This window comes from Anopheles merus, unplaced genomic scaffold (genome assembly GCF_017562075.2).
Source record: "Anopheles merus strain MAF unplaced genomic scaffold, AmerM5.1 LNR4001012, whole genome shotgun sequence".
NCBI classification, from domain to species: domain Eukaryota; kingdom Metazoa; phylum Arthropoda; class Insecta; order Diptera; family Culicidae; genus Anopheles; species Anopheles merus.
Window position 1 is genome coordinate 8,744 of NW_024428592.1, and position 14,247 is coordinate 22,990.

The 14,247-nt window shown below is 44.3% G+C and overlaps 3 protein-coding genes and 1 long non-coding RNA gene across 4 annotated transcripts; 1 reads left to right on the forward strand and 3 right to left on the reverse strand.

The window, feature by feature from the left end:
- Positions 1–466: 466 nt before the first annotated feature.
- LOC121603296 lies at positions 467–2,319 on the reverse strand. The gene is made up of 3 exons (XM_041931967.1): positions 2,236–2,319; positions 874–2,142; positions 467–806 (listed from the first exon to the last, which is right to left on the reverse strand). Exons 1-3 carry the CDS (start codon positions 2,278–2,280, stop codon positions 597–599), a joined length of 1,524 nt encoding a protein of 507 aa, XP_041787901.1. The 5' UTR covers positions 2,281–2,319; the 3' UTR covers positions 467–596.
- Positions 2,320–4,278: 1,959 nt separating this feature from the next.
- Positions 4,279–14,246, forward strand: LOC121603295. The gene is made up of 5 exons (XR_006006641.1): positions 4,279–4,365; positions 9,834–9,984; positions 10,046–10,261; positions 10,386–10,535; positions 14,166–14,246. It is a non-coding gene; the product is annotated as an uncharacterized LOC121603295 (long non-coding RNA).
- LOC121603293 lies at positions 7,046–8,919 on the reverse strand. The gene is made up of 3 exons (XM_041931965.1): positions 8,819–8,919; positions 7,438–8,706; positions 7,046–7,371 (listed from the first exon to the last, which is right to left on the reverse strand). The coding sequence occupies exons 1-3, from the start codon at positions 8,861–8,863 to the stop codon at positions 7,162–7,164; spliced, it is 1,524 nt and encodes a 507-aa protein (XP_041787899.1). The 5' UTR covers positions 8,864–8,919; the 3' UTR covers positions 7,046–7,161.
- Positions 11,802–13,718, reverse strand: LOC121603294. The gene is made up of 3 exons (XM_041931966.1): positions 13,606–13,718; positions 12,225–13,492; positions 11,802–12,149 (listed from the first exon to the last, which is right to left on the reverse strand). The coding sequence occupies exons 2-3, from the start codon at positions 12,957–12,959 to the stop codon at positions 11,940–11,942; spliced, it is 945 nt and encodes a 314-aa protein (XP_041787900.1). The 5' UTR covers positions 12,960–13,492; positions 13,606–13,718; the 3' UTR covers positions 11,802–11,939.
- Position 14,247: the final 1 nt, after the last annotated feature.

Consider the following 14,247-nt stretch of genomic DNA (forward strand, 5'->3'; position numbering starts at 1 on the left):
ACTATGTCGGAACGACTTACGTGCAGTAAAGTTGTAGTCAGATCTCATAGGTCATTCAAGTTTATCACTTCAACATTGCGTTACAATGCAAGCATGCTATCATTCACGATACATCCTCGAAAATCCAACTGAGAAGGTATGTAAGGAAAAACATAAAACAAGCATCAGTTGATGGCATTAATTTCTTGTTTTGTTGAAGAGTGTTGATAACTGTAAGTGATCATATCTTCAATAAGGAAGTAAGTAACGAAAATCAGAGACGTATTAACGAAGAATTACTACCTCGCGTAAGGCGTAAGGCTACCTCGAATCAGGATATGCTGTATGAGCATAGTCGCAGTTCTGCGGCTGTGCAACGAAACTGCCGGAAGTTCTAAGACAACGACCCCAAATTATCACAATGTGCTGCAGGACGAGCGAGCACGCGAAGAAGCAAAGTCAACAAAACTACCATTGCATGTTGAGGTTTTGCTTTTTTCCTAACTGACATAAAGTCGTGTGAAGGTAGGGTCGTTACGTTTATTTATACTATTTCTCTGGCATCCTTTTCTTTCCATGGTATGCTGGTAGAATTTATTTTTCTCTCTGAACTTCACTTAATCCAAGCCCTTAGGACCGTCTCGGCTACAGATTGCCAGATTGTCGGAGATTGTCTGCGGCTCAAGGACAGTGCCTTGTATGTAAACTAGCTCGATGCATATAAGGATACGGTTCTCGCTAGCTTCGGCCTCATCTGTAGCGAGTTGATAGATGGTGGAAATCTTATTGGCAGTTTGGGGAAACAGTTGCGAGTAGAATGTCGCTAGCTAGAGGGAACAAAAACACATTGATATCAAACTTCAAAACTATACACACCATGCTCCTGCTACTTACCGCTGAGACACAGTTGTTCACATTGTCCTCATTAGAAAGTATATTGCATACGTATACCTCCGTTATCACATCTTCGTAATCGTAAGCCAGTAATTCAATCATAAGTCTCAGGGTGGTCTTCAAGTATTCGAGACGCGCATACTCATTGTCCACACACTGCCAGGCCGAATCGAATGCCTGGCCGAAAATGCCCTTTCCCAGCTCCTTGTACTTCTGATAGCAGTAGCGACCGTACTCGTCATTACCCATCAGCGTGTCCACTAGCTGCTTGAAGAGTGGAAAGTCGAGCACTTTGAAACCAGCTTGCAGTGTAGCAATGCGCGAGGTCAAAGATGTGCTAATCTTGGTAAATGCGGCAACCATCGCGTTCGTTTGTTGAAACAGCGTGGCACTGGTGAACAAAACTCTCATATTGATTGCTGCAACAATCAGATCGGGATACTTTAAGGCAGTCCCAATATTCGACGAAAACAAAACCTCATTGAATGCTGTTTCAGTATTTATGTTCTCATCGGCAAAACCATTTACCACTTGGTTAATAGTTTCGTTCGCAATCCTTTGAATATCGTCAGCGTACTTGCCAGTTTCCGTCGACACACCCGTCGACAGAAGGGCCTCCAGATCCATCAAGTACTTGTCCGCTTCAGCGATGTTCTCGATCGTGGTGGTCAGAATGTACTGCACGAGCGGCAGATAGGAACGCAGGTTGCTGGCCGCGCGCAGCAGATCGTACATGGTGCGCAGTGGCACGAACTGGCGCAGAATATCCGCACTGACTGTCGCCGATCCTGCACTGTTAACTGCGGCCTGGATACCCGTCTGGACGGTGGCGGTCTTCGCTCTCAGATCGATCAAACCGGTAAGGATGCGCTCGAACGCGTCCGTCAGCTCATCCGAGATGCCAGTGTAGTTGAACACGCCCAGCTCGGCCGTAACGTTGCTGGCGTCGGTCGCGATATAAGTTATCGTTGCATTGATGGTGGTGACGAAGGCATCGAACTGTCCAGAGACGTTGCCATCGTTAGCAGCCAGCAGCGTATCGTAGGCGGCAAGGATGGACTGAGCCTTTGTATCGAACTCGGTGATGACTTTTTCAATCTGAGTCTTTGTGCCGATCAGCCCCGCAAATCCGGAGTTTACTGTGGTTACGTTGAGTGCCTTGATGGCGGTCACAGTGACACTAGCTTCGGTTTTCACCGCCGTAATGCGGACGCTTGCTGGAACGGTGCCGGTCAACGCAAACTCTGGTCTCGGCTCAGCAGAGAGTACCTGTGTGTGGGAAGGTGTGTAACAATCGGATCATGGTATAGGTGTTGAGGTGCCATTGAGTTGATCCCGTTTACAGTGACAACCAGTACTTACCTGCAGTAAGCAGACGAGCCCGAACGCTAGCAGTAGTCGATTCATTTCGTAGACGTCCTCCGCTAAGCAGGAGAAGACAAGACACTGATTGCATCTCGGATAGCCACAGCTTTTATATGCGTTGATTGTGTTATGTTCTATCGGTTACGACCTTTCCATCACACGACGGAGAGACGTGTTTTGGCAAAGCATGCAGCTGTTTAAACTTCCATTGAGCGAAATCTATTTGGTACTGCTAAACTTATCGGACCATCCCTATCTTCGTTACTCGTTCCTCATGTACAATGAGTGGCCCATTTATAGATTATTCAAGAATACATGTGTATCGTGGCTGATTTCCAAACATGTTCGAAATACAACCCACATCTTTCACCATGCCTAAGGACCTTTTTTGCTCTTTTTTCTAAAGAGATTCTGAAGGAAAAGTTATAAATACCAGTAACAGATCGATTGTTAAACTAATAACGCTCACAATAACACTGCCGACACTGTCAAAGATAGGACTACAGCGGATCTTTTTAAATCAGAAGTAGTTCTTTGTGATTGCATTTGAAACGTAAGATTTGAAGAAGATTGATCGATTCGCAATGATCCCTATTGACCTTAATAGTAAAAGTTAAAGATGGATGGAGCGACTAAAGTTTACCACGCAACAGTTGCTCTAGATGTCATGGCTATGTAACCTGAAGTCCGGTAAGAATTATTATTGATTATTGTATACATTGGCACCGTCCAATAGCATTGAGAACAATCAACATAAGTCGAGTTAAGGAGACAAAATCATTTATTGAAAGACAGTAAATAGGTTTAGATGGCTCTGTGACAGGTGTAAGGAAAAGTGAAATTCACTCGCAGACATGAAAACGAGAAATAAAACAGATGAGACATTTAGGTTAAAAGATTAAGCAGGTTACATACAAGGAATGTTATGATAAAACCGGAACTAGTTGCTTTTATTTCAAAAAAAAATAAGAAACTAAAGTAAACCACAATTTTCGCCTCGAATAAACAATCATGTTTTGAGAAGTATGTACAACCGTACAATGATTATTGCTCTTTCCTTGTTGTTTCTTCGTGATTCAGTTACTATTTTATTTGTGTACACTGTTCAACATAGTTTACACTAAACTAAACCCGTCCATTTCTTTCTTCACATGGCAATACAGGGTTTACCAGCATAATAAACAACTGTCCACTTGTTTATAACAATAGTCGTTTGAATAGACACCGCTGTCTACCACTTGCTCACACGTCAGATGGTGTAAGCTACTCTGTCCATTCATAACACAATTTCGCCTTGGATTAGCAACTGTCAGATTCGGCACAGTTTGTTTTGTTGGGACAAATTTTGCCAAAACCAAACATTTTTAAACACGTTTATTTTATTCAAGCAATATGCAGTATAACCATACATTTCAATAAATCAAAACATTAATTTTGTTAATTACACAACTAAACCGTGCCGAATCCGACCGTTGTGCAATCGAAGGCGAAAATTGTGTTATTGAATTGGACAGAGTAGCTTACACCATCTGACGTGTGAGCAAGTGGTAGACAGCGGTGTCTATACAAAACGACTATTGTTATAAACAAGTGAACAGTTGTTTTATATGCTGGTAAACCCTGTAAACGTCGCCTCCTCAGATCTTACAGCATCATCGTCCCAAACGAGCTATGTTCTTGGTGACGGTAATGTTAAAGTTGCGCGACCTACCGATCATACTTCAATAAAGACAGAATTTTTATGATTTCCGTCCATTGCATTTCTCTTCGTGCGATGCGAACCCTCCTAAAGAATGCATGCTTTTGATAGACACAAAAATAAGGGTTTACTCCAACAAGTAGAATATAGCGCCACACACATACGGTGGATTTTGTTGAATCAAGTGGTTTAGCTAACTGTTCCATTTTCAAACTTAAGTATGTATGTACAGTTAGCCTGGTATTTATATCGGTTGTAAATATTTGTACCAATACTATTTTTAGCACAACCAGAATAATAAAAGACATCCAATACACGATCCACCAGATCTATGGCTTATCGCACTTTGGAAATAACGGCGATGAGAAGAAGCTCTTCTACAGGCAGCTGAAGAGGGAGTACGATCGCTCTCTCGACACAGCACCACGGTAAGGATCGTCATTTAAGTTCAGAACGCACGGGGAAGTTGTGCATAGTAACGTCGTAAGGTATATTGCTTCTGTCTCCTTGGCTTCTGAGTATAGATGATGGAGATGATGGATAAGATTATTAGTGTGATCAGTGCATAGCTACAAAGCAGTTAGAAGTGATAAACTGACAGAAATGATTTTGAAGATCCTCTATGCGATCGAGATCCAGAGGATCAACCGGAGTTAGATTAAGCTGTAGATAAGCTGTAGATGTAGCTGAAGTTGTAGCTGTAGATTAAGCTGTTCACGCAGATAACACAAGAGAACGTACAACTGGAGTATTATGAAGGTCCTTTCTCATATTTTGTGCTACATATCAGTACCCCTTGCAACAAATATCGTCAATTACAACTCAGCAGCCATAAGGTAAGCAAACGCAATGGAATTATTAAGAATTATTACAAGCCTACGAAGGACTTCACCACTAGGATACTAGGATAATGGCTCATTAGAGATGCTCAGAACGCTGTTGACCTTGGTATTACTCGGGCTCCATATTTGTGAAGATCCGCTGTAGTCCTATTTTTGACAGTGTCGGCAGTGTTATTGTGAGCGTCATTAGTTCAACAACGAGGTCATCGATGTGATATTCTTGACAAATGCGCGTTCCATCGCGTTTGTTTGTTGCATCAGCGTGGCGTTGGTGAATAATGCACTCAGGTTGATTGCTGCACTAAGAACATCGTCATATCTTGGGGCATCATAAATATGAAGTGCCAATCTAATTCCAATGCATGCATATAAAGCATCGAAATTCTTATCGGCAAAATCGTCTAACACTTGGTTAATAGTTTCGTTCGCAATCCTTTGAATATCGTCTGCGTACTTGCCAGATACCGTCGACACACTCTTGGACAGAAGGGTATTAAGATCTTTGAAATACCTGTCCGCCTCCGCGATGTTCTCGATCGAGGTGATCATAATGTACTCGACCAGCGGGAAGTAGGCACTCAGGTTGCTGACCGCACGCTATTTTTAAAACATACTAGAAATTCATATACTTTGGAATAGATTTCTTAACATGTTCTACCTAAAACACACATTAAACCACGACTAGAGTAAGAGTAACTTAAGATGGTGGAGCAAATGTTTAAAGTATCAGTAACATATCAACTTGTGCAAAATAGCTCTGCCGTCATTGTCAAAGATCCCCAGCTGCACTGGATCTTCTAGAAATCAGATAAAATCATGCGTACCTGTGTTCCATATAGAAGACTTTAAAAATATTGCTCGATCCCTAACCGTCGGTCCAAAATTATAAAAGAAATGGACTAAGAAATAATGGATGGAAAGAATGGACATTAAACACGATCAAAAGACAGTGGTTCCGTGACTGGGCCTGAACAGTTTCTACATCTCAGTAGCTTATAAGCAACCATGTAGTGTCCCACCATCTTTATATGAGGCTAAAATTGTCAGCTAAAGCAAAGCTAAAGTCAGTGCAAAGCTAAAGAAAATCGGCTAGGAAGCAGGGGCTTTAGAGGGCTTTTTCTTATGGAACTAGAACTTGTTGGAACTAGAACTTGATGTTTAGTGGGTGTGGCCCTTTTTGTTGGACAGGCTCTTCGGAAATTGCAGTTGCAGATGTGCACCCCTGTGAAACAAATGTCGTCAATAACTATAACCAAGCAGGATTACAGGAGGTAAAGCAACAAACGATCTAAGTTCATGGCCTTATGGCAGACCATCCAGTATGTTGGAATGATTTACGTGCAGTAAAGTTGTATTCATATCTCACATGGGTTTGGGCCATTCAATTATATCACTTCAACATCGCTTTACCATAAAATCATGCTATTACAGGGTCTTCGAGGATTATATAAACATGTTCAACGAGTTGTAGATTCGTTCAGGCATATAATAGACTTTTTCAGCGAGATATAGAATTGTTCGGGAGGTAGGCGTAGAGCCGACTTGTTCGGCTATACTGTAGAGCTGTCACTTTCGTACCACTTGGACTGCAGTTTAGATCAATCTCATCAGGAGGTAACAAACGTTTTTCGAAAAAATATGTTTGTTTCAACTAATTTATGTATTAAACAGCTTGGGGAATGATTATTAGCTACTTTCAGGACATTTAAGAATGAAAAATGAAATGCTGCGGCACAGTGTGTAAACAAATCAAATGACAGCACTACAGAATCGCTGAACATATCAACGCCTACTTCCAAACAATTCTATATCTTGCTGAAAGAGTCTATTATATGCCTGGTTGGTTGGGAATCTACAACTCGCTGAACATGTCTATATAATCCTCGAAAACCCTGTATGCACCATGTACATACAAAAAGCCAACTGAGAAGGTATGTAATAAAAAAAATAAAACATAAAACAATAACGGCGAATGGGCCTATTTGTGCAGTAATGCAACAGTTGGTGGTATAAATTTCTAGTTTAATTAAAGCGTGTTGATAACTGAAAATTATCAAGTCTTCAGATAAGGGAGTAAGTAACGAAAATTATAGACGTATTAACCAAGAATTATACGAAGACTACGCGTGGCTACAAGACGTGTAGGCTACATTGCGCATAGTCCAAGTTCTGCGATTATGAAACTAAGCGGACGGTAGAAACAGAGCTGAACGAGAACGAGACCAACAAAACTATCATTGCATGTTGAGGTTTACTTTTTTTTCTTACTGTGATAAAACTGTAGCAAGCGTCATTTCGTTTATTTACACTATTTCTCTGGCATCATTTTCTTTCTATGCTATTCTGGTAGCGTAAAAAAGAGTTGTGTTCTCCGCGCTTTGCTTAATCCAAACCCTTAGGGCCGTCTCGGCTACATATTCCCAAATTGTCGGAGATCTTTTGCGGCTCAAGGACAGTTCCTTGTATGTAAACTAGCTCGATGCATATAAGGATACGGTTCTCGCTGGCTTCGGCCTCATCTGTAGCGAGTTGATAGATGGTGGAAATCTTTCTGGCAGTTTCGTTAAACAGTTCCGTGTAGAATGTCGCTAGCTAGAGGGAACAAAAACACATTGATATAAACTACAACATTGTATACACCATATTCCTGCTACTTACCGCTGAGACACAGTTGTTCAGATTATTCCCACTGGTAAGATTATCACATACTTTTACTTGATCTATCACATCCTCGTAATCGAAAACCAAAAGGTCAACCATTAGCCCGAGGGTGGTCTTCAAGTATTCGAGACGCGCATACTCATTATCCACACACTGCCAGGCCGAATCGAATGCCTGGCCGAAAATTCCCTTTCCCAGCTCCTTATACTTCTGATAGCAGTAGCGACCGTACTCGTCATTGCCCATCAGCGTGTCCACTAGCTGCTTGAAGAGCGGAAAGTCGAGCACTTTGAAACCAGCTTGCAGTGTAGCAATGCGCGAGGTCATCGATGTGCTAATTTTGGTAAATGCGGCAACCATCACGTTCGTTTGTTGAAACAGCGTGGCGTTGGTGAACAAGGCACTCAGGTTGGTTGCTGCAACAATCAGATCAGAATGTCTTGGGGCACTCCCAATATTCGGTGATAACAAAACCTCATTTGAGGCTGCTTCAGTATTTATGTTCTCATCGGCAAAACCATTTACCACTTGGTTGATAGTTTCGTTCGCAATCCTTTGAATATCGTCTGCGTACTTGCCAGTTTCCGTCGACACACCTGTCGACAGAAGGGCCTCCAGATCCATCAAGTAACTGTCCGCTTCCGCGATGTTCTCGATCGTGGTGGTCAGTACGTACTGCACCAGCGGCAGATAGGAACGCAGGTTGCTGGCCGCGCGCAGCAGATCGTACATGGTGCGCAGTGGCACGAACTGGCGCAGAATATCCGCACTGACTGTCGCCGATCCTGCACTGTTAACTGCGGCCTGGATACCCGTCTGGACGGTGGCGGTCTTCGCTCTCAGATCGATCAAACCGGTAAGGATGCGCTCGAACGCGTCCGTCAGCTCATCCGAGATGCCAGTGTAGTTGAACACGCCCAGCTCGGCCGTAACGTTGCTGGCGTCGGTCGCGATATAAGTTATCGTTGCATTAATAGTGGTGACGAAGGCGTCGAACTGTCCAGAGACGTTGCCATCGTTAGCGGCCAGCAGCGTATCGTAGGCGGCAAGGATGGACTGAGCCTTTGTATCGAACTCGGTGATGACTTTTTCAATCTGAGTCTTTGTTCCGATCAGCCCTGGATATCCGGAGTTTACTGTGGTCACGTTGAGTGCCTTGATGGCGGTCGCAGTGACATTAGCTTCGGTTTTCACCGCCGTAATGCGGACGCTTGCTGGAACGGTGCCGGTCAACGCAAACTCTGGTCTCGGCTCAGCAGAGAGTCCCTGTGTGTGGGTAGGTGTGTAACAAACGTATTACGGTACGGGTTGAAGTTTTTCAAAGGAAAGTGATGTGCCTGTGAGGAGGTATAGAAATCTGGTGGTTACCAGTACTTACCTGCAGTAAGCAGACGAGCCCGAACGCTAGCAGTACTCGATTCATTTCGTGGACGTTCTCTGCTAAGCAGGAGAAGACAAGACACTGATTGCGTCTCGGGTAGCCACAGCTTTTATATAGGTTGAATGTGTTATGTTCCATCGCTACCAACCCTTCGGGCATACGATCAAGGAAAATATTTTTTGGCACAGCATGCAGCTGTTTAAACATCCATCGAGCGCCATAATTTTCTGTAGAGCAGAACTTCTTATTTCATCCCTATCTTCGTTACTCGTTCCTCAGGTGCAATGAGTGGCCCATTTATAGAACATATAGGAATACTTGTGTTTCGTGGCTGTTTTCGAAACATGTTTGAAACATACCACTCCTAAAGTACTCCTTTGCTCAGATTCTGAAGGTAAAGTTTAAAGTACCAGTAACGTATCAATTGTTTAACCATTAAAGCTCACATTAGCACTGCCGACACTGTCAAGGATGGGAAACATTGGATCTTATAGAAATCAGAGGGAATCCTGTGCGATTGCGTTTGAGACGGAAGATTTGAGGAAGATTTATCGATCCATATTGACCCGAAATAGTAAAAGTTAAGAATGGATGGAGCGACTAAAGTTTGCCACGCAACAGGTGGGCCAAATGTCATGCCTTTATCACTAAACGGCTGGTAAGATATTAGGTTTAGGTTCCATTAAATAGTATTAAGAATAACCATCACAAGTTGAGTTCAGGTAACAAAATCATGTGTTGAAAGACATTAATAGTTTTAGATGGCGTTCGTTTTCGTTTTAGAAAGTCACGAAAAGAATGGTTCACCCTAAACAGCAGAATATCAGAGGGATAACAGCCACACACATACGGCGCATTTTGTTGAATCAAGTGGTTTAGCTACTGTTTCAATCTCAAACTTTAGCACGTGTGTACAGCATGCCAAGCGTTTCTACTGCTTGTTAACATTTGTATGAGTGCTATTTTTATGACAAGCAGAATAATACATGATATCCGATATACGATTTGCCAGATCTACGTTCTATCGCACTTTGGAAATACCGGCGATGAGAAGAAGCTCTTCTACAGGCAGCTGAAGACGGAGTACGATCGCTCTCTCGACACAGCACCACGGCACATCTTCATTGAAGTTCAGAACGCTCGGGGGAGTTATACGTCGTAAGGTAAGTTGCTTCTCTCTTCTTGTAGCTTCTGAGTAAACATATGATGGATAAGATTACTTAGTGTATGGCAGTGATAAACTGACAGTAAAGATCCTCCATGCGATCGTGATCCAGAAGATCAACCGCAGTTGATGTAAGCTGAAGATGTTCACGCAGATTACTCAGGATGACAAACGACCGGATTATCTCGAAGGTCCTCACTCATCTTAAATATTTCATATTTGCACATCTTGCAACAAATATCGTCGATAACTGCTAAGCCGGACTTGGATTACAGGTAAAACCAACAAACGATCTTACAATACAGATTTATTACAAAGCATCCATTATGGTCGTACGTGTGATGAATGAGCGTGGAGCACATCGCCTTACCTACAAAGCACTAATTTATGTGTTCCAAGACCATTATTAACAGGATCGAGCGGAACGTGAACGTGCACTTCAGTTGTATTCAGATCTTACGTGAAACTACGTCCTCAAGGTGCATGAGAGAGCATGAGAGAGCTATGCTATGCGAGATGCGATATATGTTCGAAAAGTCAGCTGTGAAGGTATGTAATGAAAAAAAAAAACAAAACACACACCCGACACCTGCGGAAGGGCCTGTTTGTGCAGTGATGTAGCAGTTGATGGCTTTAATTTCAAGTATAGGCGAAGAGTGTTGATAGATTGGTTATCATGATCATGCCTGCACATAAGGTAAGCAAACGCATTGGCCAAGAATTATTCCAAGCCTACGAAGGACTTCATGAACAGATGCACTGGGATAAGTCCATGGATGGCTCATTAGAGACGCTCAGAACGCTGTTGACCTTGGTATTCCTCGGGCTTCATATTTGCTACGGTGTGTTCAGACCTAGCGCATGACTATGAGCCGTGAATAGCTTCGAAGCAGGTTAGGCTTTATTGTGCTTTGTCGATGGTTTCATTCTATGAATCAGTTCTATGACCATGAGGACATACGAGGGCTGACAACAAAGTAAGGTCTCCTATTTTTTTTTTCATAGAAAATCACATTTATTCACAAAAAGCGATACACCGTTGGAAAGGTCAAGGTCTTGGCTACTTTTCTACACAATCGCCATTTTTTTTCCAACACCTTGCGCATCCGCACGATGAACTTGTCTATGCCGGCAGAATACCACTCTCCGTCCGCCTCGCGCAGTCAGGTGTTGACCTCTTTCTGAACCTCCGCGTCACTTTCAAACTTCTTCCCTCCGAGATGTTTTTTTCAGGGCGGGGAACATGTGGTAGTCACTTGGGGCCACGTCGGGACTATAGGGAGGGTGATCGATGATGTCCCAGCCAAATTTCTTGAGCAGGTCAAGGGTAACGTTGGCTGTGTGCTTGAACAATCGCATCCGAGACCGACGGTCGGCCACTTCTCTCCTCGTCGTGAACATTAGTGCGCCCGGAATTGAACTCGCGGCTGCACTTACGCACGTTTTTTATGTCCATACACTTTTCCCCGTAAACTTCAACTAGTTGACGATGGATTTCAATAGGTGTCACCTTTTTCGCACTCAAAAAACGTATTACAGAACGCAATTCGCACTTGGACGCTGACGCAAGGGGTACCTCCATCGTTGACGGCTGCTCAGCCAAGACTGAGCGGTCGGGGAGCCTCACCCAGCAGCAAAGTGGTAGTGGGGGAACCAAGGAACATGGCGGTGTTGCCAGATTTCGCCTAGCGCGTGATCCGGCGAAGTTGCAGCGTTGGAGACCTTACTTTATTGTCAGCCCTCGTATTGTCAAGATGTGCTGCACGGCAAAACGAGCCAGAAAAGAAGGAAAGACAGCAAAACTACCATGGCACGTTGAGGTTTAGATTTTTTCCTAGCTACGATAAAGCCTTGCGCAGCTAGGGTCGTTGCGTTTATTGAAACTATTTCTCTGGCAACCTTTCCTCACCGAGGCGTACTGGTAGATTACATTATTTTTCTGGATTTTGTTATTTAATCCGAGCCGCGTGGGCCACTGATGGAGCAGGTGGTTAGTTCAGCGCTGATCTCCTCCACCGCCGTGACGGATCCTTCAATGTTGACCAGCTGGAAGCAGATAAGGATACGGTTCTCGCTGGCTTCGGCCTCATCCGTGGCGAACTGGAACACTTGGGTTACCTTATCGGCAGTGGCTGCGAACAGGTCCTTGTAGTATTTGGCAAGCTAGGTAGAGAATATGTAAAAAAAAGTCAGTAAAGGGTACCGCAAAACGGTTAATTTCCTGCCCCTGGTACTCACCGCTGCCACGCAGCTATTCATATTGTCGTCAGAGGTAAGTGAGTTGCATATTTCGGCTTGCACTGAGACATCTTCATAATCAAAAGCGAGGATGTCGACGATGAACCCAAGCGTGATCTTCAAGTATTCGAGACGCTCGTACTCCTTGTCCACACACTGCCAGGCCGAATCGAAAGACTGTCCAAACAGACCCTGAACCAGATCCTTGTACTTGTGGTAGCAGTAGCGACCGTACTCGTCATTACCCATCAGCGTGTCAACCAGCTCCTTGACGAGCGGATTCGTAAGCACATCAGTTGAGTTCTGCAGCTGACTGACGAGGGTGGTCAGTGATGTGTTGATTTTATCAAATGCCGCACCGAGAGTGGCCGTTTTGCCCGCCAGTGTGGTGGTGGTGAACAGGGTGTTCAGCGTGCTGAGTGTACTGATTAGATCGCTATGGTTTGTGGCTCTGGTAATGCTTGACAACTGGCTCACAGTAGAGTAAGTGGCATTAGTAGTGCTGGCCTCGCCAGCAAAATCCCCTGCAAGCTGCGCTTCAATTTCGCTGGTAACCTTCTCGATATCGACACCGTATTTGCTCGCTTCTGACGAAACGCCCGACGACAGAAGTGACTTCAGATTCATCAAGTAACTGTCCGCTTCCGCGATGTTCTCGATCGTGGTGGTCAGAATGTACTGCACCAGCGGCAGATAGGAACGCAGGTTGCTGGCCGCGCGCAGCAGATCGTACATGGTGCGCAGTGGCACGAACTGGCGCAGAATATCCGCACTGACTGTCGCCGATCCTGCACTGTTAACTGCGGCCTGGATACCCGTCTGGACGGTGGCGGTCTTCGCTCTCAGATCGATCAAACCGGTAAGGATGCGCTCAAACGCGTCCGTCAGCTCATCCGAGATACCGGTGTAGTTGAACACGCCCAGCTCGGCCGTAACGTTGCTGGCGTCGGTCGCGATATAAGTTATCGTTGCATTGATAGTGGTGACGAAGGCATCGAACTGTCCAGAGACGTTGCCATCGTTAGCGGCCAGCAGCGTATCGTAGGCGGCAAGGATGGACTGAGCCTTTGTATCGAACTCGGTGATGACTTTTTCAATCTGAGTCTTTGTGCCGATCAGCCCCGCAAATCCGGAGTTTACTGTGGTCACGTTGAGTGCCTTGATGGCGGTCGCAGTGACATAGCTTCGGTTTTCACCGCCGTAATGCGGACGCTTGCTGGAACGGTGCCGGTCAGCGCAAACTCTGGTCTCGGCTCAGCAGAGAGTCCCTGTGTGTGGGAAGGCGTGTAATAAAAGCATCATGATGTGGGTTGTTTTTTTTCCAGAAGAGTGTTGATGTGCTTTCGAGTTGATCCCATTGCCGGTGGCAACCAGTACTTACCTGCAGTAGGCAGACGAGCCCGAACGCTAGCAGTAGTCGATTCATTTCGTGGACGTTCTCTGCTAAGCAGGAGGACAAGAAACTGATTGCGTCTTGGGTAGATACCGCTTTTATATACGTCGATTGTGTTATGTATCATCGGCACTGGCCCTTGCGACCCGTTTGCCGGTTTTGGCACAGCACGCAGCTGTTTAACAGCACCAATCTGAGCCCCGTTCGCGCGAAATTATAATAACCCCTATGGTTTGGAAATGAAGCTACTATGTTTTGTCCTTGTCTATGCTGGATGTAACATTACCGCTGTGAACCGTTTTTACCAAGCATTAGAGCAGTTTTACAAACATGGTGTAATTAATTACGCTCTTCTTAAACAATAAAAACCACAAATAACAGCTCCTTTTAATATGAAACAAATAAAAAATACAAATTAATTTCCATTTCGGTCATAATTTTATGTCCATCATTAAAATCATCAAATGATAGTTTTCTAAGACGTTGAATGTGCTGTTAAATTTATTTTTATTTAAATTTTCATTTCTTCTTTACTATTAATTTTCCAGCGGGCACACTGCATCTTGCCCGTGCAGCATTTTGCCACGTCCCGTTCGAGCGGGACCCAGGGAGCAGACACAGCAAACAGAT